General features: G+C 41.1%; 1 protein-coding gene across 12 annotated transcripts in view; it reads left to right on the top strand.

Moving 5' to 3' along the window:
- The window catches only part of LOC110966119 (unconventional myosin-IXAa-like), a 156,368-nt gene that overhangs the window by 54,299 nt on the left and 76,963 nt on the right, over positions 1-25,106 (top strand). For all 12 annotated transcript variants that reach the window (XM_051952624.1, XM_051952625.1, XM_051952626.1 and 9 more), the window contains exons 3-5: positions 18,193-18,287; positions 19,225-19,287; positions 23,533-23,632. In XM_051952624.1, the coding sequence (XP_051808584.1) occupies positions 18,193-18,287; positions 19,225-19,287; positions 23,533-23,632 (258 nt within the window). The remainder of the gene's footprint in view (positions 1-18,192; positions 18,288-19,224; positions 19,288-23,532; positions 23,633-25,106) is intronic.

Here is a 25,106-nt window from a genome sequence, read left to right as displayed (position 1 = left end):
CTCTTCATTATCCGTCTCATCACGTTCACGCTTGTTTGCTGTGTGAAGATAAACATAGATGTGATGCATTTATCACTGCATCATCCGGACACGGTTGTTTGTCAACAGCGGTTAGCGAGTGTGGCAGGGAGCTCTGTTGTTTTTATGGTGAACGTGGATTTTCTCCAAATGAACACTGTGAGTTTGTTGTGAAGATCTGAGGTTTTGCTCTCTGAATATGTGCCCGTGTTCCTGTATAGTATTTGTGTGTTGGTTGGTTTTGGGTTTACATGCGGTGAGTGCTCCAGCAGCCTGCTGTAATGTTCACATTGGCGCCGTGCATTTTTGCGGCATCAGTGGCTGCCCCCTGACGTTAAAAATAAACTACGCTGCTTCTGGTGTTGGGATGAATAACGTCGGGTCAGAGAAGAAAACGGAGAGAGATAAGATGGAGAGAAATGACACACGAGATGATAATGAGACTCAGAAATAGGGGAAATGGAGGTAGCAGTGAATTGAGCCAAAATAGGCAAAGGAAAGAAAATGAGGAACAGAGCAACTTAATATTAGAAAAAAAAAAAAAAGATGTAAATGGCCTCTCAGTATCCAAGGCAAAGCTCCGTCTAATTTTCAGACAGACGAAGAGGAAACCGTGCAGACACACAGGAATACAAGAGAATCTCGCTTTAGGTCGCTTCACCTCCTTCCGATATTTCCTTCCCCTCCGAAAGGCACAGATAAGACAGGAAATACCGTGCTTCTTTATTGAATTAGTTTGCCAAATCCACTATTCTTACAGAGCACTAATCAACTTCCTCATTCTTTCCTCCCCTGGCACTTCGGTAACACAATACTCCATCCACGAGCATACGGATCAGATGATAATTCTATGAGACCTTCTGGTTTGTACTTTTGGACAACGTGGACATGTAAAAGGCAAAACTGGAAACTGAACTTGTTCACCAGAACACCATATAAATCCTTGATGTTTATGTCATAAATATGTAGCACTGTTTTTGGAGAGTGAGTGAGTTCCCCTCCAGAAAGATTTCACTTGAATATTTAAAGCTGCAACAGAGTTATTGTTTGGATGGATGTTTTTGATATTTGCAGAGCAGCAATGTCATAAGAGATGCACAGACATGACTGATACCTGCTCTAGTTCAGCAGCTGATACCGAATGCTGATCTCATACCACTGCGTCCTGTGCTGCCTGTAGACACCACGGTCCTATTATCACACTTAAATTTGCTTTATGGCACTTATCCAGGTTATTTTCTCCTGACTAGATCCTTGCTTGTGTTGTATCTACTCTCAGATGTATGTTGCTTTGGATAAAAGCACCCGCTAAATAAAATAGTGGATTTGTAGAATTGGTTTGTTTTTCTCAAACTGAAAACCTCTGTCAGCCACTTTAAGGCGTAGAACTCATTTGGACAGAAGACAACAGAGATTGTCAGGAAGATAAACATTCAGTCAACAGCCCATTGGGACTGCATGAAAGTCATTTATAACAAAAACAGTGAATTTTATAGAAACATTCACAAAAACTGTATTCAGTGTGGATTGTTACATGCAGCTAGTCTCACAAAATGATAAATGGTCAGCACTTATATAGCACCTTAGCTAAGCTGTACAAATTCCTTTATAATGCGTTTCTCATTCGCCCAGTCACACACACATTCACACACTCACACAGCAGCAGTGGAGCTCCAATGCATGGTGCTCACTTGCCAGTCGAGGCAATGACTTCAGTGTCTTGCCCAGGGACTTTTGCAATTAGTGGATGTCCCACTCTGCCACCTGTGCCACAGCTGCCCCAATAGCTGAATAATATCAGTTTTGGTTTGTTGCTGTCCCGGTGGGTCGAATCAGGGCATGATTCTGTGATCATTCGAGAGCCAGTCACTGAATGATCTAATATGAAAGACGCCTCGGTCCAGGTCCACCCGGCAAAGGAGTTGTGTTGTTTATATATACAGTGCTGAATAAATGTATTAGACCACCTGTCATAAAAACGAGAAAACACAAATATTTTAGAAGTCTGTCAAGGGCTTGTTTCACACTGAAAGTTGTATTGTGGCAAACTCGAACAACTGAATAGTCCTTTTTCACATTTATTAACCAAAAATCTTAATATTTTGTATGACCTCCTTTGGCCCTGATAACAGCTTGCATTCTTGCTGGCATTGTTTTGATGTAGTTTTCAACAGTCTCTCAGAGAAATGCTTTGGAATAAACCTTTGTGCGATCACCGTTGTTAACAGGAGGCTCCCCATGTTTCCCATTTATCCGACCCTGTCTTCTGTTCAAGATGATTTGACACGGACTCCTTTATACATCCCTCTTCATGCTACACATATGTAATCCTGACCTTTACTGGGCCGTTTTTAAGATGATAAATCAATTAGTCATAAAGACTCATTGATGCATTTTAGTTTTACACTCACAAGCCCTAGTGAGTGATGGTTTGGGATGTGAGGAGAGTCTAAATATAAAAGGAAATTGTGGAGGCTGTGATGCTGATGGCGCCGTCTGAAGCCGATGGCTATTTTAAACCAGATATGAATTCTAGTGAGCAGATCCAGCAGTTTGTTGTGGTCGAAGGTAGAAAGAGACTCTGCTCTTCTGACTGAAACCTACTCACTATTTTTCACCTCTCTGGCATAAAAATCCTGATTTGATTGATGACTCTTTGTGCTAATCTGTCTGTAAATTCAGATGCTGTCTCTTATTTATGTGTCCGACATGCAGAACTGCTTCATCATTCCTTGCATGATTTGTCAGCATGTTTTCCTTGATAATCCACTATGACTTTGTTCAGCATGTGCTGAATTAATTAGGAAATTGCGTTATTGACAGTTTTTATCCAGGGTAACCTTTCTGGTTTGGCTTTTTGGGGCTCAAAACCAGACAGTATTGAAATATGAAATGTGATGCTAAGAGGATAATGTAACATTTTTGAGAAGTTGAAGAAAGTCAAAAAAGGAAATGGAAACTAATCAAGTGACTGTTTTTTTTTGGGAAGCATTGTTTCGGCCGTGCTTATTGTATGTATTTAAAGAGCATAGGAATAAGAAGAGAGATCACTGACACATTTTAAGGTATACAGTAAGTCCAGAGCCCTTTTCTATGTATACTATGTGCCTCTGAACATACATAGTTGAGTTACTCTGTTTATTTTATAAACAGTAATACATGGAGACTTCACTGCTGACAAGGAAATACAAAGCACCAATGAGATTGCTTAGGCCTGTTGTGCAGAGTTAATGAAGTCAATTTAAGAGCCGAGTGGAGGGGGAAAAGAAGATGAGACAGGAAACGCCTGAGGTTGTAAACATTGTTTCCTCAGCTGCAAGTAAACAAAGCCCACGCATATAAACATAAATACTGTGTCCATATACACAGTAGAAATCTACACACAGTTCATATACACTGTTAAAATGCTTGTCTGCTGACTGCTCTGGGTAAGCACAGCCTGCAGTTCAGCTCAGTACAAGGAACAAGTCCCTCAATCTTTGTCACTTGGTCGCAGCGAAGGCACTAGCGGTTTCTATATTGCAACAACAGGTGGAGAACTTTAATATGTGACATGTTTTAAAAGTGATTTTGTTGAAATATCATGATTTAAAACTTTAATTTAGTGATCTTTTTCCTGATTGAACAGCATGTCACAGATGAGTAGGACTGTTCAAGGACTGTTGAAAAGTTTAAAACCAATTTTTTTTCTTTGCTTTTTTCAGTTTCTGACACTGATCATTGGTGTAATTTTTTTTAGGACGGCATCAAGTGCTTTCAGAAAGTCTCTTTTGCTCCTTTCCAAGCCACCAATCGCACAGGAGGGACTCATCCAGGTGATAGAGACAATGGAGGAGAAGCCTGTTCTGGCTGTGTCTGTGTATCTGGAGCTGTAAAATATGTTAAACATAAACTATCACAATGAAGGGTGAAGCTAGTTGGCCAAACAACGGCACTCAAGATATGGTTATCAAACAAGTAAAACCCATGTGCAGAATAGTAGGGCTTTTTTGAAGAAGCTCAAGGATGACATGTTTCCCAGCACACTACTAGCGCTTTTCTTCCACGGAAAAACAAACTATGAACACGCACACACACACACACACACACACACACACTGAAGCATTCGTACGTACGCATTATAAAAAGTCCAAGTAAAAACTTTTGCCTCACAAATGCACAAACATACTAACATAATGTGTTGCAACATGAGACATAAATGCACTACAAGCTACCCTCACACATGCTCCTCCTACCCAAATCCCCAAATTAATCATCTCTCACTGCAGCGCACACACTTCCACATTACGGCACGCAGAAGTCCAGCTCTCGAGGGATTAACACTTCAACACACTCAGTCGTGGGATTTTCCCACACCACCTCGCATGCTGAGTTACATTTTCTGTCAGTCACACTGTGCTGCGTTACAGGCTCACCGCCAGCTCCAAGCACAGTCCCAGATACTCTCAGGATTTGCCAAACGTAGAGAGGCTGTGGTGTGTCAGAGCGCTGGATCGAAGCGAAGGCGGTTTGGGGTCGATTAGGCGTCTTACTGTTTGCTGAAAGGTGGATATTTTCTTTGCATGCTGTTTGTTTTAAAAATATTTCTGTTTTATTTTGATGGAGAGTTTGTTGCAGATGTGGGAATTTGCACACACACACAATCCACCGACAGCAACTCCTGACAGAGTTAACCAACATGAGGCTTAGACATTTATAAAGTATGGCTGGACTGATGTTATGCACAGACACAAGAAAGCGAGTTAGTGACAAACCATTCTTTTTAAAAAAACAACACCATTGAAATGCATTATATGACATTTCATTTGGGCAAAGTTTCAATTTAGCAACCTGCACAGCTTTTTGTGGAGACATAGCTTGTGTCACTTTCTACCTTTTTCTGTCACCCTCCTCCTCTCCCTCACGTATCTCACCCCTGTCCCTTTCTTTCTGCCGCTCCATCTCCCTGTTTTGGCTATGTCTTCATCCTCTCTTCTCAATCTACCTCTCCCATCGCTCTAATGCCTCTCTCGCTCGTAATATTCCTCCATCCCCTCCTCCACCTCCTCGCTGACAGTGGTGGAGGGCTTGTTGACAGTCCTGTGCAGTGGAAGGAGGCTTTTATTGGGCCTGTGTGTTCAGCCCTTCCTGAGGCCAATGGGATCCAGATGTGGCCCTGCACACTGGTGACAGCAGCCATTTATGGAGAGAGAGAACGTGTTAGCGTGTGTTTGAAATATTGTGAGAAAGATGGGAGTTTTCTTCTGTTACTCGTCTCCACACGTAGCACACGTGTTGTCCGCATAGGATTTGTGTTTTTCTGTTAGTCTGACTGCACCACATGCAACTGGGCACTTTTTCCCCTGAAGCTTGGACACACATTACTCACGCATACAGTATGTACAGACAACACACCACATGGTCGCAAGTATGAGTCATGAATTGGCCGCTTCTCCCTTGTTGTCAAGCCAGACAGTGAACTGACCATTCAGTGGGACACTTTCAGGATAAAGGTGTTGGCTGCATGTTTACAAGATGTCCGTATTAGGTTCAGCTGGGTGTCTTATTGCCTCCATTCACCATAATGTTTTAGTTATAAAATGCATAACTTCTGCTGTGTTCACTCCTCCCATCCACACTACTCAGATATTTTGGGATTCATTTTGGAATCGCTGCTGGCACAGTTTATTTTGACTCCAGGGTTGGGTTTTTGTCTGGAAGCAGAGTTTTGAAACCATGGCACAGACAGCTACTTTCATTCTCTGATTGGATCTCTGCCTCCTCACAGCCCTGCCACATGGACCTCACGGTTATCTCAAAGGATCGATAATGCTTCCTACCTCAGTATACTTTGCTCTCCTTTGCGACCATGACTGTCTTATTCTCATGTTGCTTTCACTAACAGTTCCACCTCATTGTTAGTCACAGAGAAAACGAACCATTTGCTGTTGTTGGCTGTCCTCCTAAGCATCCACCCCCCAACTTTGGTTTTACTTCAGAATGCACATGCTCAGTGTATGGGAATGATCATGTGATATGTGTTCTGTTTGTGTGGACCAAGACTGTATGAAACTGTGATCAAAAAATGTTTTAATTTTAAAACGGCATTTTAAAAAATGATTAATTATTAGTGTGAACATGCACTAAGACACATGCTACAGAACCACAGTTTTTACTGGGGAGATATACTGCAGGTCTGTCTTCACATGTGCATTGTCTGTCTCTGGATTTGACCAAAACATGATATGGAGTTTAAAATCCCCCTCTGTTTTTATTTGGAAAAATGTCAGCTATAATGGTGATGGAGCTATGCTGCATAATTGTTCATTTTTGTCAAGAGAATAAACCTTGCAGGTTCCGGGTTCAGATCCCGGACGAGCCCCCACTTGTTGCGACCCCGCTGTCTAGGGTAGCCAAATGGCAACAAAGAAAGCAAAACCAACGCTGAGTCACAGAGTGAATGGCTGCAATTTCTTTTGGTAAGGGTAGGTTCACAAAAAAATGCAAAAAGGTGAGGGAGTTAAATGCAGATAGTGCTACTGGGGAAAAAAAGAACAAAACATAACCCAAAGCGAACTTTACTCAGAAGTTGATGTTAACCTACTGAAAAGAAAAATCAAAGCTAATTAGTACAAAGGAAGCTCCTGAGAAAATTACAGGGCAGTAGCCAACTAAATTAACAATGAATTAATAATATTTCTGAGTACGCCAAAGATCTGCTGACTAGCACTTTGTCCCACACACACAATAAGCTAAAAAACAATGCTGTTAAATCCCTAACCGGACAGCTGAACTCCTATGAACTGCTGCCGAACGCTGGCAAGAATGAGCCTTTAAAGTCCACCTGGCACCATGATTGGAGGAGGTTGTTTGTCTGGAACCAATCCATCTACAGCTCCTTGGGCTGTAGCGGGGCAAAACCATGGAGGAGGGCGGACGGAGGTGTTTAACCGGCTCACAGCTGTTCATAATACAAATCATAACAAAGGAGGAGGAGCACAGTGGCTCAGGGCCGTACACCTTATTTGGATGAAACAGCCTTTGAGTGTTTGAGATGGCAGCAGTTCACATACCTTTGACAGATGATGTTTTAGCAGACACATAGTCAGCTGGCTGATTGCAGCATATCATAACCATGTAGTGCATGTTGATACAAGATTACTCCCCTCCTTCAAGCATACATACAGAGTCATGAGGTTCCTGCTAGCCTCTGTGCCTTTCACCTCTGTAACTCATTGTAAATGCACAATTTTATTTCTTTTATCAGTCTGTGTGAAAACTGACGCCTTTTCCTGGAGGTTCTCTTTCCATATTCTAAGACAAATTTGCGTACACTGCAGCACAAACTTTAGTCAAGTGATATCTTTTGGCAGTTTTTGCTGTGTCGTTATTACAGACATTATGAGGTGAACTGTGACCCCTTCACTTACTCATGGACTTATGTTTGCAATAGAGCTTATGGTAAATGGTGTTTGGTAAAAGGTCTTTAAAATCATAAATTATGAAGAAACAGACTTACTGGATTATAGATGCTGGGAAAGAGCTCTCTGTAACCTCTCTGGCAAAGACTTGAGTAGGTCAGCATTTAATAGATTTCCATCTAAATAACCAAGTATATTTAACTTGTGACATTTTCACTGCCGTCATTGTTTGTGTTGCGTTGCTTGACTAAAGCAGAACCTGCAGTTTCTGTCAGCGTATTCCAGCAAGCGTATTCCTTTTTCTCAAAACTAGGGCCAAGGACTTATTCAGGTTTATAAAATGAAGATGTGATGTTTACATGAGCAAATGGGATGTGTCAAAAACTTGATTCTAACTGGGACACTTATGTCCATTGCAACACACTCACTGATGCTCACTAGATGTTGGTTTTCATTCATGTAATTTTAGTGCCTGCTGAGTCACTGAGAGCTTCTGCACAGCTCTGTGCTGTGTTTGTGCTGCAGAATTGAAAGGGCGGGCATCTAGCCAGCATTAGCTGTGTCCCTTACAAGGATTCAGTTGTGGTGAAAGCTTGTCTTGCAACCCAAACACAGCACATACTACCCACTAATTCAAATCACAACACTCAGGGCTCCAGACTAACTTTTTTCCTAGGAGCACAGTGGCCCCTAACTTAAAACTTTAGGAGCGCAACCAGAAATTTAGGGGCACACACTAAAATTGACTTGCAAAGTAAATATTCACATTTCCTCTCATTTTCACTGTATTACTGATAAATACTTGCACAATAAATGCAGAAACTATGTTTTCAATTCACATGTTATTGGTGCAGCACTTGACACAACATAACAAGAAAAGCACTCAGAGAGTGCAGTACTCCACCAAGGCTGCTGTATCATTTCCGACGGATGAAATCTGTAATAAAAAAGACCCTGTGCTGAGTACAAGCATGTGTTATGCATGTGCACGTTATGCATTTATACCGAATCACATGTAAATTATTCTTATAAAGGTCTGTTGATCAGTTCATCAATTTTGGCAAGCCTTTGTTTTTCTAGTGTTAAAATAACCGTTCCCTTCAGGCTTTTATTTTGAAGACGTATTTTAATGCTACGGGCTTTTATTTCTTAACCAATTCAGTGGCACAGGAAGTGCTTCTCTAAGAAGAGGTTTCTTGACATGACGAAGATGCTGCTGAAAAGTCGAAAATTCACGTAAAGACGAAAGAAACGGTTCTAAACGGTGTCTAAACTTAGAAGCAGCTGGAATGGGGACAAGAAAGGAGGGAAGGAAAGAAGGAGAATTTGCGTTCAAAATAAGACTGAACGTAAATGAAGGCTTTGCGAAACATCAGGAGCTTCACCGTCATCTTCTGCCCCCCTCGCTCGCCTTCTTCTTCTTTGGTGTTCGTCTCCTTTCTTCTTCTTTTGGAGTTAATGTTGGTTGGTAAACTAGCTCATTACTGTCTACTGGGCTGAACTGTGGAGCAGAAGTTTGTCAGCAAAAAAACCCAAACTCAATAGTAATTTTAAAATCGGCAAATTTACAGGTCACACATGCGTGAGTAGATGAAAAATTTACTCGCACTCGCTCAAATTTAGTCCAAATTTAGACCATTTAGTTGCAGTCTGGAGCCCTGACACTTATGAAGAATCGCAAAAAGATCAGTTGAAATCATGGATGGGACTCAGCATCAGCCAACAATGTCAGCAAACAGGTAGCAGATCACCTCTTTCTATGCGACATGGTCCAGTGATGCTTGTGTGTCCACTGTAGATGCTTGTGGTGGTGGACAGGGACAGAATCTGACTGGTCTGCAACTACACAGCTCCAAATGCTGTGATGCACTGTGTACTCTGATACCTTTCTATCGTAGCAGCATTGTGGTTTTTAGCAATTAGTGCTGCAGTAGCTCTTTTGTGACATAAGACCACATAATTCAGCCTTTGCTTACCTCTCACATCAGCCTTTTGTGTCCATGATTCCTTCCTTCCAACACATTCACTTAAAGGACTGAATGCTCACCTGCTGTCTGATGTGCCCCACCCCTTAACAGCTGTTGTTATAACAAGATATCAAATTATTCTCTTCATTTCTAAGTGGATTCAGTGCTGTAGCTGATTGGAGGTAAGGAAGATGCTGTACTATTGTTGTACAGTATGTCATGAGAAGTTAGATGCAAATGACCAAATATTGCCCTTAAATTGTTTTTTATTTCTATTACTTCAATGGTCCACACATGAAGTCTTCCTTAAGTGCTGTAAAGTATATTAACATCTGTGGAATCCACTCAGGTGCAACGGCATACATTGAGAATAAAACTTTGATATTTTATATCCATGTCTGTTATACACTTTTGCAGACCCTCTGGCCAATATCAGCTCATTGCCCAGTTTTATAACTTCTTGTCCTCAAATGAGCCAATAAATACTAGGTATTTGTCAAACCAGATCATACTGTGCTCCCAAGCAGGGGTTTCATGTCGAGCACCAGTCATTAGGCTGTGATGTTGGCTCGCACTCACCACAGGAGACATGAGTGTGCCACCTAATAGCAGAGCACAATTAGCCAATAACTAGACCCACATGGAGAGCCATGCTGAGGCCAGATCTGAAATCTTACACCGACTCTGTAGGTGATCAAAATGATAGATGACAGCAGATCTGATTCAGGTCAAGCTTAACATAGAGTACATTTATTTGCTGGCAGGCTGTAGAATAGAAATGTGCTAAAAAAAAAAAAGTACATGATTTAACACTCAAGTTCCAGCATGTAACAGTTTAATCAATAAACGGGTGATTCAAAAAGGGAATGTAAACTGGAGTTCAATCCAATGCAGCATCAGATGAATAGCTGTGAAATTTTATCAATCACACAGATGGTGTTTCATCTCTGGCAGGTGATGTGTCCTAATGACTTTAGTAATCACCTGACTTCTACTAAAATGCACGATTTTGACTTTTAGTGAGACTAATACTTTAAAGTGATATGCCACGCAAAAAAAATGGTGCAAGATCCATCAGCAATTATAATTAAATAACAGATTTTACTTGTCAAGATATTGTACAGTTTGGTTTGCAAATATCTGCAAAACTAATAACATTATGAGCCTCAGCTACACTTCAATAAATGTGCTAAACTAAGACAGTGAACATAGTGAATTCTTACGTTAAGATTGTCACTGTTTCTCATAATACCGAAAGACAAACAAGTTATCTCAATTTCAGTTCTTTAAGTTAATTTTAACAAATGAAGAGAGAAGAAATAATAATGGTTCAGTTGTGTACATTTGAATGACATTCAAACAGAAAATGAGGTGGTTTTTGTGAAGAAATGAACGGACTAAGGCAGTGCTAGATGATCATATAATGTGAGTGCACAAGTGAAATATGTGCATATTTTCAGCTTTATTCAAATACTATATACATTTCTTTGTTTCTCTGCCCGTTTCCTCTGTACACATGCTAGCTGTTAGGAGGAGGCCCATGCTTTGCTGTGTGACCAGTCAGGATTACGCACCTGTGCTCCTCTTCCTCCGTCCTCACCTCGTTTCCCTCCCTTTCATCCTGTATTCCTAGAAAGGAGAGCTCATCCCATATGTCTGAAGTTTAAAAAAAGCTGAAAGAGAGAAAGACTAAAAGCACGGAAAGAGGTGGAGCTGTGGGCTCATGTGATAGAGTGTGAAGGCCTCTTGTTCCAAGATTGGTGGTTCAAACCTGTTTAGGTGAACTGCTAAACAAGAGGCAAAACTTTGAAAGTACTTATAGAACAATAAGGTGGACGTTGTCAGTCTGTGAAGTGGCACAAACGGAGGACAGAGAGAAAGTTAAAAGCAGTTCATAAAGATGAGATACGATCTGATTGACCCACCTTTATGAGCTTTGTCCTCAGTGTTTGAATCCTTGTTGTTTTGGAGATACACAGCTTTATACATTTGACAAAGAGGTGTGCATCGGTTTCTCATAGTTTGTTCTTGGAGTAGTTGTGCTTTTAATGTTGAGGGTTTAGTGGGTCTCTCTTGTCCATCTTTGTCCATGTTTTGCATAGTGTGGGGTACAAATGACACTTTCCTTTTGTTGCTAACCCAACAGGCTGTGCATTTTCAGGAACACTTAGCTGAGTCACTACAGATCAGTGCAGTTCAGATATACATATATGGTGTACATTAGTTCATTTACAAGAAATTTACCCAATAATTTATTAATCCTCTTGTATCAAATAAAACAAGAGAGAATGATTATTATTTGTTGCTCTTTTCCCTTCAAATATTTGTATCTTCATTTTTTGTTTGAGTCAACCTCTCTGCTGCTCATGACAAACCAGTCAGTCCCGGACTTTCTAAATGCTCATATGCACGTAATAATAATTGACAAAGTCCGTGCTGAAATAGGTCTCCAACACATTAGCAAGGCAGACCTGAATGCAAACACACACTCACACAATGTTGTCATTTTTCACATCCTAGAAGTGTTACTGCTTGCTGCTCCAAAGGGCAGAGCTCTTCACAACCACCTGCTCTCCCGTGTAAGTGGGTGTTTCAAGCCCGACTGCACACCTAGAAGAAGGGCCAGCGTTAAAGCTACCTCATAACCACACTCACACGCTCACTCACAGTCTGTTTTCCAGCCTGCCATGTGAAGTCAAGCTGCACCTGCTAGCAGAGGAATGCAATGTGATGTCATCTCGCCTGAGCTGCGAGAGCCGCTGAAAAATGTGAAGGAGTAAAGCCTAAAAACAAACCCCATTGGGTTCTATAAGCAGACTCAGATAGCACCTCTGGGGAATCCACACACAGCAATGAAATCATTCTGAAAGATTGTTTCGAGGTGTTTCTGCTGCTCCAGATGTTGTTCAACAGGAGGACACGTGGAAGATTGATAGTGAAAGGATGGAGTGATGGCTCCAGTGCTGTGTGATTTTTTTTTTTTTTCCCCCAGTGCTGTTGCTTATATTTTATGTCGTGACTGCTATACATACTCTCCACCTCACCTTTAAAACATTGTTTATTTCTATTTTATTTAGCAGAGAAATTTAATTATTTCGCAAACATGTTTATCATCGCATCATCCCTCAATTTGTCTCATAAGCTTTCCTACCTAGACTCAAACTGTATCATATGTGCTTGTGTCAAACAACAATGAAACAACATAACCTCTATTTTGCCATCTAAAAATATCAGCCAGTTGAGATACATTAACTGAGCTCCGCTGTGTGCGACTGTGCGTTTTATGCTGCAATCTGCTCATAGGGCTGACAAACGCTAACAAGCATCCGCTAATAACGGTCCAGTGGGCTGGTATGAGCCACTCTGGAGTGAACCGTCGCTCAGCAGCCCAGGCACGTCTTTGAAAGGGGAAGCCTTTTGATAGAGGACTTGGCTGTGACACGCTGCAGTAAATCCCTCAAATAGTCTTTTGGAAACATTCTTGAATTTTTTCCCTGAATCTGAGAAAGGAGAAATATTTCCGTTCTCTGGTTTTCATTTGCTACAATGAAGTAGTCTTCCCATTTTCATACAGCTCTGATTGCATGACAAATGATTTCAAGGGGATTTCTGGATCAGGAGTTTTGTAGTTGCTCTATGCTCTTTCACCAGTGATGAAGCTGTCAAAACTGCCATTTGGCGTAGCTGATGTTATCAGCAGTGTAACTTGGCAGTCTACTCGTGCCATGTTGTAGTTGTTTAATGAAGCAGCCAAATGGGTTTAGTGTCTCCACCAAGATCTTGATGCCGTTGACTGTATCTGCTACAAACCTTTGTGCGTGTGGTTCTCCAAAGAACATGATTGTACATGAGCTGGACTGACACACTGCAGCCGTACTACTGTGCAATGTTGCCTGGATCCCCGCAGACTGCATGCCAAAACGTTTTCTGGTTTGGGGATGCCAGGGTGAATTAGCAGAGGAAGGCTAGACACTTGTGTCTACCTGCTGATTTCAAAGGAAACTTTACCAGGAGCTAGATCTAACAACACAGCCTTGGATTTGTAAGTGTTCTGACCAATACAGTATTTATCTTTGCAGCTGGTGAATATCAAGGTTAAGCCAACACACTAAATCATGTTGCACTGGCAGTAGCATAGAAAATAATGTGATTTATCAAAATTATCAAATAATTCTTTATCAACTACAGCCTCAAATATTCACTATGAAATGGGGGCAGCCCCACTGAAATACTTTTAAATCATAATTTCAAAATAATTCTCATTCAGGCTTTGCTTCCATTTTAAAGGCAGATCTCAGACTAGTGGTCCAACTACGCTTATCTTAACTTTTAAACCCTGAGCAGTTTCTGGGCATTGTTGCACCTGTCAAATTTTTACTCACTGTGGACTCATTTTGCACTGCAGTCTAAAGTCCTGCACCTCTATGGAAACGGCACAAAAGGAAAAAAAAACAAACTAATTGAATTTCTTGATATATATTTTTAGAAAGATAATTTTATAAAGGAACCCACATGTGTTGTTTGTGCAGTATGAGCTGTGCTGTGAATTCTGTTGAGATTTTTATGTCAAATAACTGCTCAGAGAGAGTGTTAGAAGCAATGGTAAGTACTGGGTCCCAGAAACTTATTGGCATATGTCAGCTGCTGTGGGGCTAACTGTCAATTGTAGATGCAGAGAGAGTCTTCTTGCTGAAGGAGTTGGGACAGGCAACAGTTCTGACACTTGAAGCAGCCCACTTAGAACAATAGCAAAATCAAAGGTCTACAGTCATGTTGAAATGAACCGCCTTTTGGTATTGAGCTTTCTTTAATCTGCTAAGAAGGCGGAACAAGTGGATAATAGAATTACAGGTCCTGAACCTTTACTCTTGGAAGATTTGTGTATGTGACTGAATTACAGCCTTTATCAATGATGTGAATCACTCGGCACTCCCTGAAAAACAGAAAACGAGCTAATGGAAGCTTGCCCAGCAGTGGTTTGGCACATCTCACTTGTTTTCATAATCTAGGTCACCTAATGATTTTGAGAGTGTGTGGGGAAACACTGCAGCTGTGCTGAGGAAAAAGACAAAGAAAGGAAGTAAAAGAGAGAGCACCAGGTTATTAGCCTTAGTATTTGAGCCGATTTTAGCCCCTGCTTTGAGGAACATTTTTGACATGATAATTAACAGCCTTCATCTTTCCCTCTCCCCTCAACACTTAACACTAAATCCTGTCCTGAAATAGCAGCAGCACCACTGCTTGCTTCCTCTGAGGCTGTGCAGCTAAAGATTTCTGCAGCGGTTGAGGAAACAACTGGCTAACGTAATGTGAACAGCGTGGAAGAGCCCACAGGGGCTTCACGTCACATAAGCATACATTAGCATATTGCTAGTATGGCGCTGGAACTTAAACCCAAAGATACACACACACACACATACAGTATGCAGTGTTGCAGCAGGATTTAAGCCTCGGGGTCAGCACATTTTGCTTCAACATAAAATCTAGCATATGGCCCACTAAGCACTGTATCTTGATTTGTTGTAAATGGACGCTGTGTTGAGCTGTTTTTAGCACACTTTAAGTTGCTTATTTCTGGTCTCCATATGGCACCACAGGCTATGCAGTGAAGGCTGGGTTAATTCAGTTGTGTTGAGTCATTAAAATTTAAATTGAAAAGACAATTTAGTCTTTTAAGTCTTGGTCTTGTATGGGAACAGAAAACGTGTCCTTCCTTGTTTTTGGATGTTGCCTGAAAGCCTGCATGGTTTAAGCAGAGGCAAACGTGAAATAAGTTTTCTTTCTTTATCTCATCCGTCATCATTTGCATGTCTGTCTTTGATAGTATTTTACTCACGTTGTGGGTGTTTAAATGTGAAATAAATGCAGTACCTTATCTCAGATGTTATAAATATACCAGTAAATCTATTCTTCTGATACGACCACTCCATGATAAACTTTTGGTTAAGTTAAAATGTGTGTAATAGTATTTGGGAAGTGTTGAGGATTGGGTAAATAATAGAGACATCGATGTCCAATGTGCTGATTATTTTCAAGCTCATTTGGCTGATGACCAGTAATATAGATTTTGCACCTCCAATGCAGAAAGTATCAGGCCTCTGCTGTAGTGGAATCGTTCTATTTACTTGCCTACGCTTATCACTGTGGCCCACTGTCAGATGCAGACCAAACTTGTCAATCGGCACATTCACAAAACAGGAGAATTCCTGCAGCTTACTTGTAAAACAAAACTGTAAACATTTAGCCTGGCCAACAGTTTGCAAATTCAGATGAACCTTTTAAGTTGCAAACATTATTATGACGGGTTGGGTTGACATTACAAAGTTGTTTGCATTTTAAACTAAACCCCAACCTCCCCTCTATACAGGCTTTCTGTTACAGCATCGCCTGACTTCTGCCTTTACTACCTTCATAATTATAGCTGTTGAAGGGTTTTATGTCCTGAATGTAAACATGTGTTGTTTTGAGGCCTTTGCCCAAAGCAGCAGAGCAGTAACAAGAAATAAGACAAAAGAAAGAAGGGAGTGAAATGCAACCAAGAATGGCTCGTTATTATTTAATAGTGACCACAGTGAAACGGAGCAAATAAAACTACATTTGGTTTAGGTTCATTTTGTTATGCTTGCTCACTCTCTCTCCATCTGTCTCTCTTTTATCACTGATCCACACACTCATATGTTTAGCACACACGTACACACATGTGCAGTGATCAGTGATTCACAGTGTGTGTTTTGCTGTGCTGTGGTCTCAGCAGGCGTTGACCTTGAAACAGAGTTCACCACTAAATCATCCAGACGCTGCCGCCCTGCTCATTAATCTCTTTCAAACTCGCGCAGAAAGCCCATACACAAATTGCACATGGCATGCCGCATACATGACACACATGCCAACAGCAGTGTGTCTTCCACTGTAATATACACACACCCACAAACATACCAGTGCATCCCTCCTCGTCTCTTCTCTGTGTTTTCTGCCAGCAGTGGTTTGATTGTCATTGATGGTTTCCATTAGAAGACGGGCTCATTTCACGCTCGGTTCAGTCATTTCAGGAAGTGGATTTTCCCCTAAAACTCAAAACTGGAAATGTTTTGCCACAGAATGGCTCTCATATCCAGGAATTATTGAGGATGAAAGCTCTGTCATTATCATGCGAATTGCAGTTTCGATTTACATTTTGGACTGAGGGAATCGAAAGAGATCTCCCTGTCGGTTCACTCTTTTTCCTCCTTCTGTCTCTTTGCCTCTCTGTTCGTGGTTACCAGTGTGTCTCAACCCCTGCAAGACAGGCACACACTATGCCCCAGCCGTGGTATACTGGAGAGAACAGAAAGATGGACAAGGATTGGAGAGAAGAAAGAGAGAATCAAGGGAAGGTTGGGCAGGGGAAGCAAGCACTGAAGAATAAAGAGGAAACATCAACCTCATATCTTGTTTGGTTTCTATCTTCTTCCGTCTGGTTTGTCCTGATTGGCTTGTTAAATGTGTGTCAGGTTGGCTGTGTTAGGGGGCGTTTTGGAGATCAAAGCCTGATTCAGGAGCAGGATTTTACTTTTTTTAACAGTGTTATTCGAGAGCTGTAGCATTCAGCTAGCAGCCACAATCAATTATCTGACACGCACTTCTCTGCCCTCAGCCCTCCCCCTCTCTCTGCTGGGTCTTATTTAGTCATTTATCATAACTGTGAAATATGTTTCTCTCCCTCTAATGACTCATGCTGTGCCCCTTGTACCTTTCTCTTATTATTCTTTAAGCTTTCTCGCTCCTCCCCTTTATGCCTTCGCCATCTTTTCTCCTCCACTTCAGAGTTTTCTTGCTCTCCTGTTGCTATTACATATCTTTCCTATTCTCATTTCTGTTTGGTTTTGATCTTCTATTCTGTCCTCATTTTCTGTCTTCTCATGTTTTTGTCTCTTTTCATTTTGCTCCACTCTTTCTTTATTCATTTTATGAACTCCTCTTATCTTTTCTTATCTCCCCTGACATCCATTGCCTCTCCTCCTACATCTCTGTGTCTTCTTCAGGTTCTTCTTTTGCCTCTCCTCTCCTCTCCTCTCCTCTCCTCACCTCTCTCTCCTCTCCTCTCCTCTCCTCTCCTCTCCTCTCCTCTCCTCTCCTCTCCTCTCCTCTCCTCTCCTCTCCTCTCCTCTCCTCTCCTCTCCTCTCCTCTCCTCTCCTCTCCTCTCCTCTCCTCTCCTCTCCTCTCCTCTCCTCTCCTCTCCTCTCCTCTCCTCTCCTCTCCTCCCCTCCCCTCTGACGTCTAATGAGACCCTGAATGAGTCCTCCAGGGGCCTCTAATGATGGGCTCCCTGTGTGTTAGCAGAAATGCTCATGACTCCCACAAGTAGTGACTGTGTCTGTTTTCAGCTCTGCACTGTTTACCTTCACTGGAATTTGGCAGTTTAGTGCATGGCTGAGTGTGAGTTTTGCTGTGTGATTGTGTATTTGCGTGCCTCTTGCGGGCCCCTTCCTGTGCCTCATGACCTCTGTTACAGTGCCATGATTGGTAGCTTGCCCCTCTACTCCGAACACATTTTTTCATTTTGGTTCAGAGTTCAGTTCCAATCCAAACGTTTCCCAGAAGAAATGCATTTTTTTAACGACTTTGCTACTGACAGATTTACCTGAACACTTAATGTACTGATAAGTAGTTTATCCTTCTGCTACAAAGTTGAATATTAGTATTGTTCAGGCATGTCTATAGGTTGTTTCTGTTTTTTGCTGTGCTGCTTGTTAATGAAAGAAGAACGACACGTACCTGTACCTCTCATGCCTGTGCTGATATAGAACGCTTTCCATTTTCTCCTCAGGCCTTTGGGAACGCTAAGACTGCCCACAACAACAACTCCAGCCGCTTTGGCAAGTTCATCCAGGTCAACTATCAAGAGAGTGGCACTGTCAGGGGGTGAGATACACACTTACCAAATACAGATAGAACACATCCAATCCAATCCAACTTTATTTCTAAAGCATTTTAAAAACAACACTGTGAAAAAAATACAAATAGTACGAGTATAAAATAAGCCATAAGACACAGGTTATACAGTAAAAGTCAGAAAATAAGACATAGGACACAGGCTTTACAGTAAAAGACAGCTCTGAGCCATAGGCCAAGTTAGAAAAATATGTTTTTAGAAGAGATTTATACAACCTGAAAGGCACACCATTCACACATCCACATACGCCAGCACTGTTACTGTCAACACAGTTTGCTGCATTAAAGGGAACCAACATCTGCAATAATATGGAGTTAATATTTATTTAATGTATTACTTTATACGTAAGACTCATGAAATGCCTGAGCTGTAATGTGGTTAATATTATGATTATTTACCATTAGAACAATACATTTACTTACATCTGCATATTGTGTTTTGATTAATGGGTGAATGCCTTAATTACATTGTATTATTAAGGGCAATCCGTCTTAAACCATTTGTGTAATAGCACTTTGTCAGTCTTTGTGTGATTTAGTGCTGTATTGTAAACTTGAATCAAATATTTACTGTGCTCTTTTTTTCCCTTTTCTGACAAGGAAGCAAATACACCTATTAAGTTATCTTAAGACAGAGTAATTACTGAGCCTCATTTCACAAATTACTGAAGCCATATAATCACATAGTGCTGCCTCCTAACTGTTTCTCTTGTTTGCTTTTGTCAATGAGAGTGTCATTATCTTCAGTAAAGCACGCAGAACCAGTGTCAGTGTTCCTGTACGCACCAGTCTACTGAAACTATGATCCTATCCTTTCATGTCAAATGAGAATCAGCAGCTTTTTCTCTGATCTCAGAGGGTTAAACAAATCTTCTGACCTCATGTGCCTGTTTGTGTTTATTTCCAGAGCGTATGTAGAAAAGTACCTGCTGGAGAAGTCACGTCTGGTGTACCAGGAGCACAATGAGAGGTGAGTTTTCTCACTTTGTTACAATGTTGTTAACACGTTTCTGATATGTTCATGATAAGATTTTGTCCCGGGGTCTTTGGATTCATAAATTTTACTGAGAAAATTTGAATTGAAGCACCACCAATTGATCATCAACAGCTCATTTACAGTACTTACACACCTCTTAAAATGTACCCACACTATTGAATATTAACAGCAAGAGACAACTATTTGAGTAAATATAAAATCATTGTAAAAACCAGTCTTCTCCTTTGCTAAATAACATGTTTTTCATGTGAAAATCTCTGAAAGATAAAAACAAATAGCTTTGGTAACCGCGGTTGATGTGATACTGCTATAAATACTAAAACTATGAAATTTGAAACACAAGGAGCCTTGTACCTACGTGTCTGAGAGATAAAATGTTAAATCCATATCTCTTCACTCGCGTGTTCTTTGTCTAAGAAACTCAATACTGAAATAGCCTCCATTTCCTCTGCAAACTGAGGATGTATCAGGTGTCCATCTGAAACACTCCTCTGACCTTTGTTTAACTACCACTGAGTTTGGACTTTTGTAGACAGAATGGGATGCATGTCTCTACATACTTGATTTTGGACACATTTCATATGTATTGGCTATGTTTCCTGTCCAGTGTAACAGCAACACTGTCCTTTCTTCTTTTCACACACACGTGTAGAAACACAAATCTCTCAGGCCCTGAACATGTACACACATGTGTGTGTGTGTGTCTCCACCTGCACCCACATCCCCCAAAAATAGTTTTCTTCTCTCAGATAATACACACACCCCCGTGTCCCCATATCGCTCGTCTGTCCCAGGGGACAGTAAAAAAAATAGAAATAAATGTCACTGATCCTAGTAACATAACGACTTTGTAAAACGAGGAAAAAGAAAGCTGCAAAGCCCAACAGCGGTCATCTAATCCCTCTAACCCTGATTGGCCCGGGGTTTCTATTTCATCCTGATGACAGGCCCTGGCGGCCATATTGATAGGTTGGAAACCAAAGACAGGACCTCCCAGACGACTCCGTCTTGAAGCACAGGGGTGGAAGAGCAGGCGCACTGATGATAAACTGCAAACTATCTTAAATCTTAAAGCTGGTTCCCTGACAGGTTGCCTCTGTACGACCCCAGTGTAGGAAAAACAGACGTGAGGGAGGAAACTTACTGAGCTTTCCAGGGATGCTGTTGGCTGATGACTCTGAACTTCGCAGGTATAATAGTGAATTCAGAAACTGGTCCAAATGCAAGCGAAGGGTTGTTACTATATTCAGGAACTGTGATTCCTCTTGAAGTCTTGAGCTAGCTGTTTTACTCACTGAATACTGAAAGTGTCTCATTTTAAAGGCAATAACTCTGTTTAGATCTGTTCAGGTCTAAAACTCAGTGAGTTGAACATCTGCAAAGCATCTGCTGTTGTCATGTGCGTAAGATAACTTCTACAATTCTACAATTTCATTTAGCTGATGCTTTTGTCCAAAGTGATGTACAACACAAGCAAGAATTCAGACATAAGGAAAAACCTGTAGGAAGTGCAAAAAGTGCTTCAAGTGCGATTGGTCAAAGGTGTTGCCATCAAGTTGCAGAAGAATTGCCAACTCCCCTTTATTTGTTTATTTTTTTACTTTGTCAGCGCTAAATAAGTGCTGGGTTTTGGACCACCTGACTTATTCTGCCCCTAAGGTGGAGTCAGATTAAGTGCCTAGGTGTTCTCTAAACAACTGAGTCTTCAATTGTCTCTTAAAAGTAGAAAGGGACTCAGCAGAACGCACAGAGTTTGGTAGTTTGTTCCACCATTTGGGAACAACAGTGGAGAAGAGTCTGGCTAGAGATATCGAGCCGTGCTGGGCTGGAAGCACCAGGTGTCTCTCACATGCAGAGCGAAGTGGGCGTGAAGGGGAGAAGACCTGGATCAGGGAATCCAGGTAGGCTGCGGCCGTTCTTGTAAATGTTTTGTAAGCCAGGAGGAGAGTTTTGAATTTGATTCTGGCTGCAACTGGAAGCCAGTGAAGGGAGATGAACAGGGGAGTGACATGAGCTCTTTTGGGCTGGTTGAAGACCAGACGTGCTGCTGCATTCTGGATCATCTGTAGAGGTTTGACTGTACATGCAGGGAGACCTGCCAGAAGAGAGTTGCAGTAGTCAATGCGTGACATCACAAATGCCTGAACCAGAAGTTGCGTGGCCTGTTGGGTCAGGAAGGGTCTGATCTTCCTGATGTTGTAAAGGGCATAACGACAAGATTGAGAAACTGAGGCCACGTGAACCTTAAAGGTCAGCTGGTCATCAATCATGACACCCAGGTTTCTGGCTGAGTTTGTGGGCACAAACACATCATCCTACAACTTTTGTTGCTGCCTAATGCAAAAAGAGAACTTACACAGTTCACATTTTCCATGATTAATCTACAGAAGAAGTCTGCCTGATAGAACATTGTTTACTTTGATTTCTTCTTGGACACACTGAGTTAAGTGACATTCTATTTACAACACATGGAGTTTGTTGGCATGCAGGCTCTGCACATGCACAACAAAATGAAAGAAGAGAACCAGAGAAACACTGAAATGACTGGCAAGGGAGATTTAATTGCAAAAAAGAAGCACTGTCGGTTGTTAGGCTGCCAGTTAATGAATAATAATCAAGCATGATCAACTGCGTTATTACTCTGCCAATGAATGCAGTGGACTTATGTGACGATCAGCATACGTTTGTCGGTCTGTTAATCTGTCTTTCCTTCTGTGCGCAATATGACTCAAAAATGGACTAACATATTTAGATGAAATATTCAGGGAAGCTCAGAAATGACACAAGGACCAGGTGATTAGATTTTGACAATGATGCGGCTTATAGTCTGGATACACAGATTTGTTGAGTATTTCTGTATTGTCGCGAGATAGTGGCACTGTAACTATGACAACAATTGAACACTACGTCAGCTGCCTGCTGACGGTCACATGATTGCGATCCTACTACAAATCAGCCGTTGCAGACTTATCAGGACTTAACTGTCGGACATGATACAACGACTGAGCAGCCTTGACAGAGTACTGCACTCTGAGTGTTTTTGTCGACATTTAAATTATCAGCTAAACATCCGTCTGAGCTGCTGTAACTGAGTGGCGACAAGAGGCTTCTCTGTGCACTACTGCTAAACTAGCTTCTACCGTGGCAACATAATGTTTCACTGGTTAATTGGAAAATGGTGTCCCTCTCTGAACAAGTAAGGAATACCGCGGCAAAAAAATGAAACACTGTTTTAAGTCGAGCCTTGTGGCAGGTCGTAAGAATGGTTTGAGGTCAAAGGCACTGGTTTCAGCTCTGTGGTCCTGCTGGTAATACCTGTGCTCAGGGAAGTAACCTCTGCCCTGAAACAACTGGATTCATTAAGCACAAGATCTGCACTCCCCTTGGTAGCTCCTTTGTTCGTTACTGGTAAATGCTGAGTACATATATTATTTACCTCCATGTCAGTAGCAAATGGAGCTCATAAAACAAACTGGTTTTAATATTTAACCATCTTTGGAGGGTTATGTAACAGCCACTTTTTTTTAGAGTTGGTGGTATATTAACAACAGGAGCAGTAAGTTATGATCATAATAAAACTTGTCATGGAGGTATTATTAGTAGTTTGCTACCGTTAAAGTAGCGCTGCCATGCTTCCTGTATTTAATTACTCACTTTTCAGATTCAAGCAGCTCCACTGTAACTAAGTTTCACTTAAAAGCTCACATCTTTCCGTCCGTCTATCAGTTACAGTTTGGGCTTCTTTAATACCCTCCATGGGTTTTATAACTTTCCACCACTCCATCAAACTCTAAGTGTCTCTTTGGAGGGAAGTGAAGTTCGTTTCCAGCTGTAATAGAATTACATCTCTGTGCTCTGGCTGAAGCCCCAGCCTTTGTCACGGCTAATCACCGCTCGTTGCCTCCAGCCCACACTCCACACTGCCGCTTTGTTTGGCTTGAAATGTAGGCCCTCTGGGTCGAAAGTGTGACTTATTTGTTACATGTTACAGGTTTGGTTTGCGAAACATGCTGCAGGTAAAAGGTTTTTCACTGGTTCAAATCTTTGAAGGGATTCTCCTCCTCAGGCATTGTTTCAGCGGAGCGAGGGGATATCAACGCTGCTGTCCTCAGTTCACCTCTGAGTCAATTTAGAGTTTAAAACAACTGAAGAAATCAGTACAAGAAAAAGTGTTTCTGTGCCATAGAATCATACTCCCTAACTTGTGTGTGTCTGCAGGAACTACCATGTGTTTTACTACCTGTTGGCTGGAGCCAGTGAGGAGGAGAGGAAGGCCTTCCACCTGCTCAAACCTGAGGAATACCACTACCTCAACCAGGTCCGCGCATAAACACACACTTACACAAGTATACAAACAGAAACATTAATGCAGATCTTTGAATAATTTCTACCTGAAAATATTTAAATTCAGTAGTGTTATCTGCTAGGTCATTAAAATGTGGTAATGAAAGGATCAGGATTTCAGTGATTTTGGCTTCCAGCTAAATTAGTAGGAGGTTGCTGGGGAAGTATTTATGTATGTCTACATTTAAGTTATATTCCTGTCTCATTGTGTGTTGCATGGGAAGCCATTGTCAAAGTGTAATACAGTCATCCATATGCCCTTCCAAATACATCTGTGTGGTTTATCTTCTAGTTATTGCTCCGTGAGCTCAGGTTAGTACATATTCATAATATTATGGCCACTGGTACGATCCCTGCTCGGGTCACATTACTCCTTCTTTACTGATGGACAGGTTGCATGCTAGATGTTATCACATTTTTCTTGATGGCACTATTTTTGTACAATAATGGGACATTTTGATGAGACGTTCAAACATCAGTGTCTCATGTATGAGTGGATACCGCCCCCCCAAAAATCTGAAATTTTCAATTTTTCTCATAAAAATTTTGAAGAAGCTGAGCTTCCATCCTTTTAATCCTCTGAACTCCAAGCAGTTTCTGGGCATTTCTTTTCTCCTGTCACATTTTTACTTACTGTGGGATCATTTTTCTCTGTCCCTCTGGAAATAACACAATCTGGGCAAAAGTAAAGGGAGCTCAAAAGTCTCTTTTGTGAAATACGACCCAATTATATAACACCAGAAATCACAAAAAAGAAAAAAAGAAAGCTGCATTTCTTTGAATTTTTATTTGACAAAATGTAAAAACCTTGAATTAACATATACAGCTTTTTTTTCCAAGTGCCCACAGTTGTTACCAACACTGGAAAAATGGTAACTGTTGATATTTTACTGCTTTCATTTTCGATTTTTTTCAGTATTTGCCTCTTATTTGATTTGTGCAAGTACGGGTTACAGTTTAGCTGAAAAGTTCTAGAATTTTTGTCTACTGGCTGTAGATCGAAGTCGAGTCACTAATGGCCTCAAAATTGTTCTGAGAAGTGCATAATTTATTTTTTTCTTTACGGGATCCATTAAGCGTATATTTTGACAAATCTTTCAATGAGACGTGTAATATGGTGATTTTGTTGAGATATCATGATTCTGTGAAGTCTTGTAGACTTTTTCATCAAACATGTCCTGAGTGACATGACTTTAAAAGCCCTTCTGCTTGAGCAAAACTTCACAATCAGAGACAAATATGTCAAACAACAGCCAACTATAGTAATAGATCACAAAGTGTATAGTCCTGACAACTGGCGACACTTCAGAGTGTAAAAAGTTTCTCAGTCATTAAGTGAATAGAAACAGAACATACAAAACGATAGATGGCAAAGAAACCTGAAAAAGACCTCAGTATTATAATTTCTTGTGTAAAAATACAATTTTCTAATGTGGTTGTGTGTTTTT

The sequence above is a fragment of the Acanthochromis polyacanthus genome, chromosome 8, assembly GCF_021347895.1.
Source record: "Acanthochromis polyacanthus isolate Apoly-LR-REF ecotype Palm Island chromosome 8, KAUST_Apoly_ChrSc, whole genome shotgun sequence".
NCBI classification, from domain to species: Eukaryota; Metazoa; Chordata; class Actinopteri; family Pomacentridae; genus Acanthochromis; species Acanthochromis polyacanthus.
The sequence above is the reverse complement of the archived record's forward strand: the minus strand, read 5'-3'. Positions and strand labels throughout refer to the sequence as shown.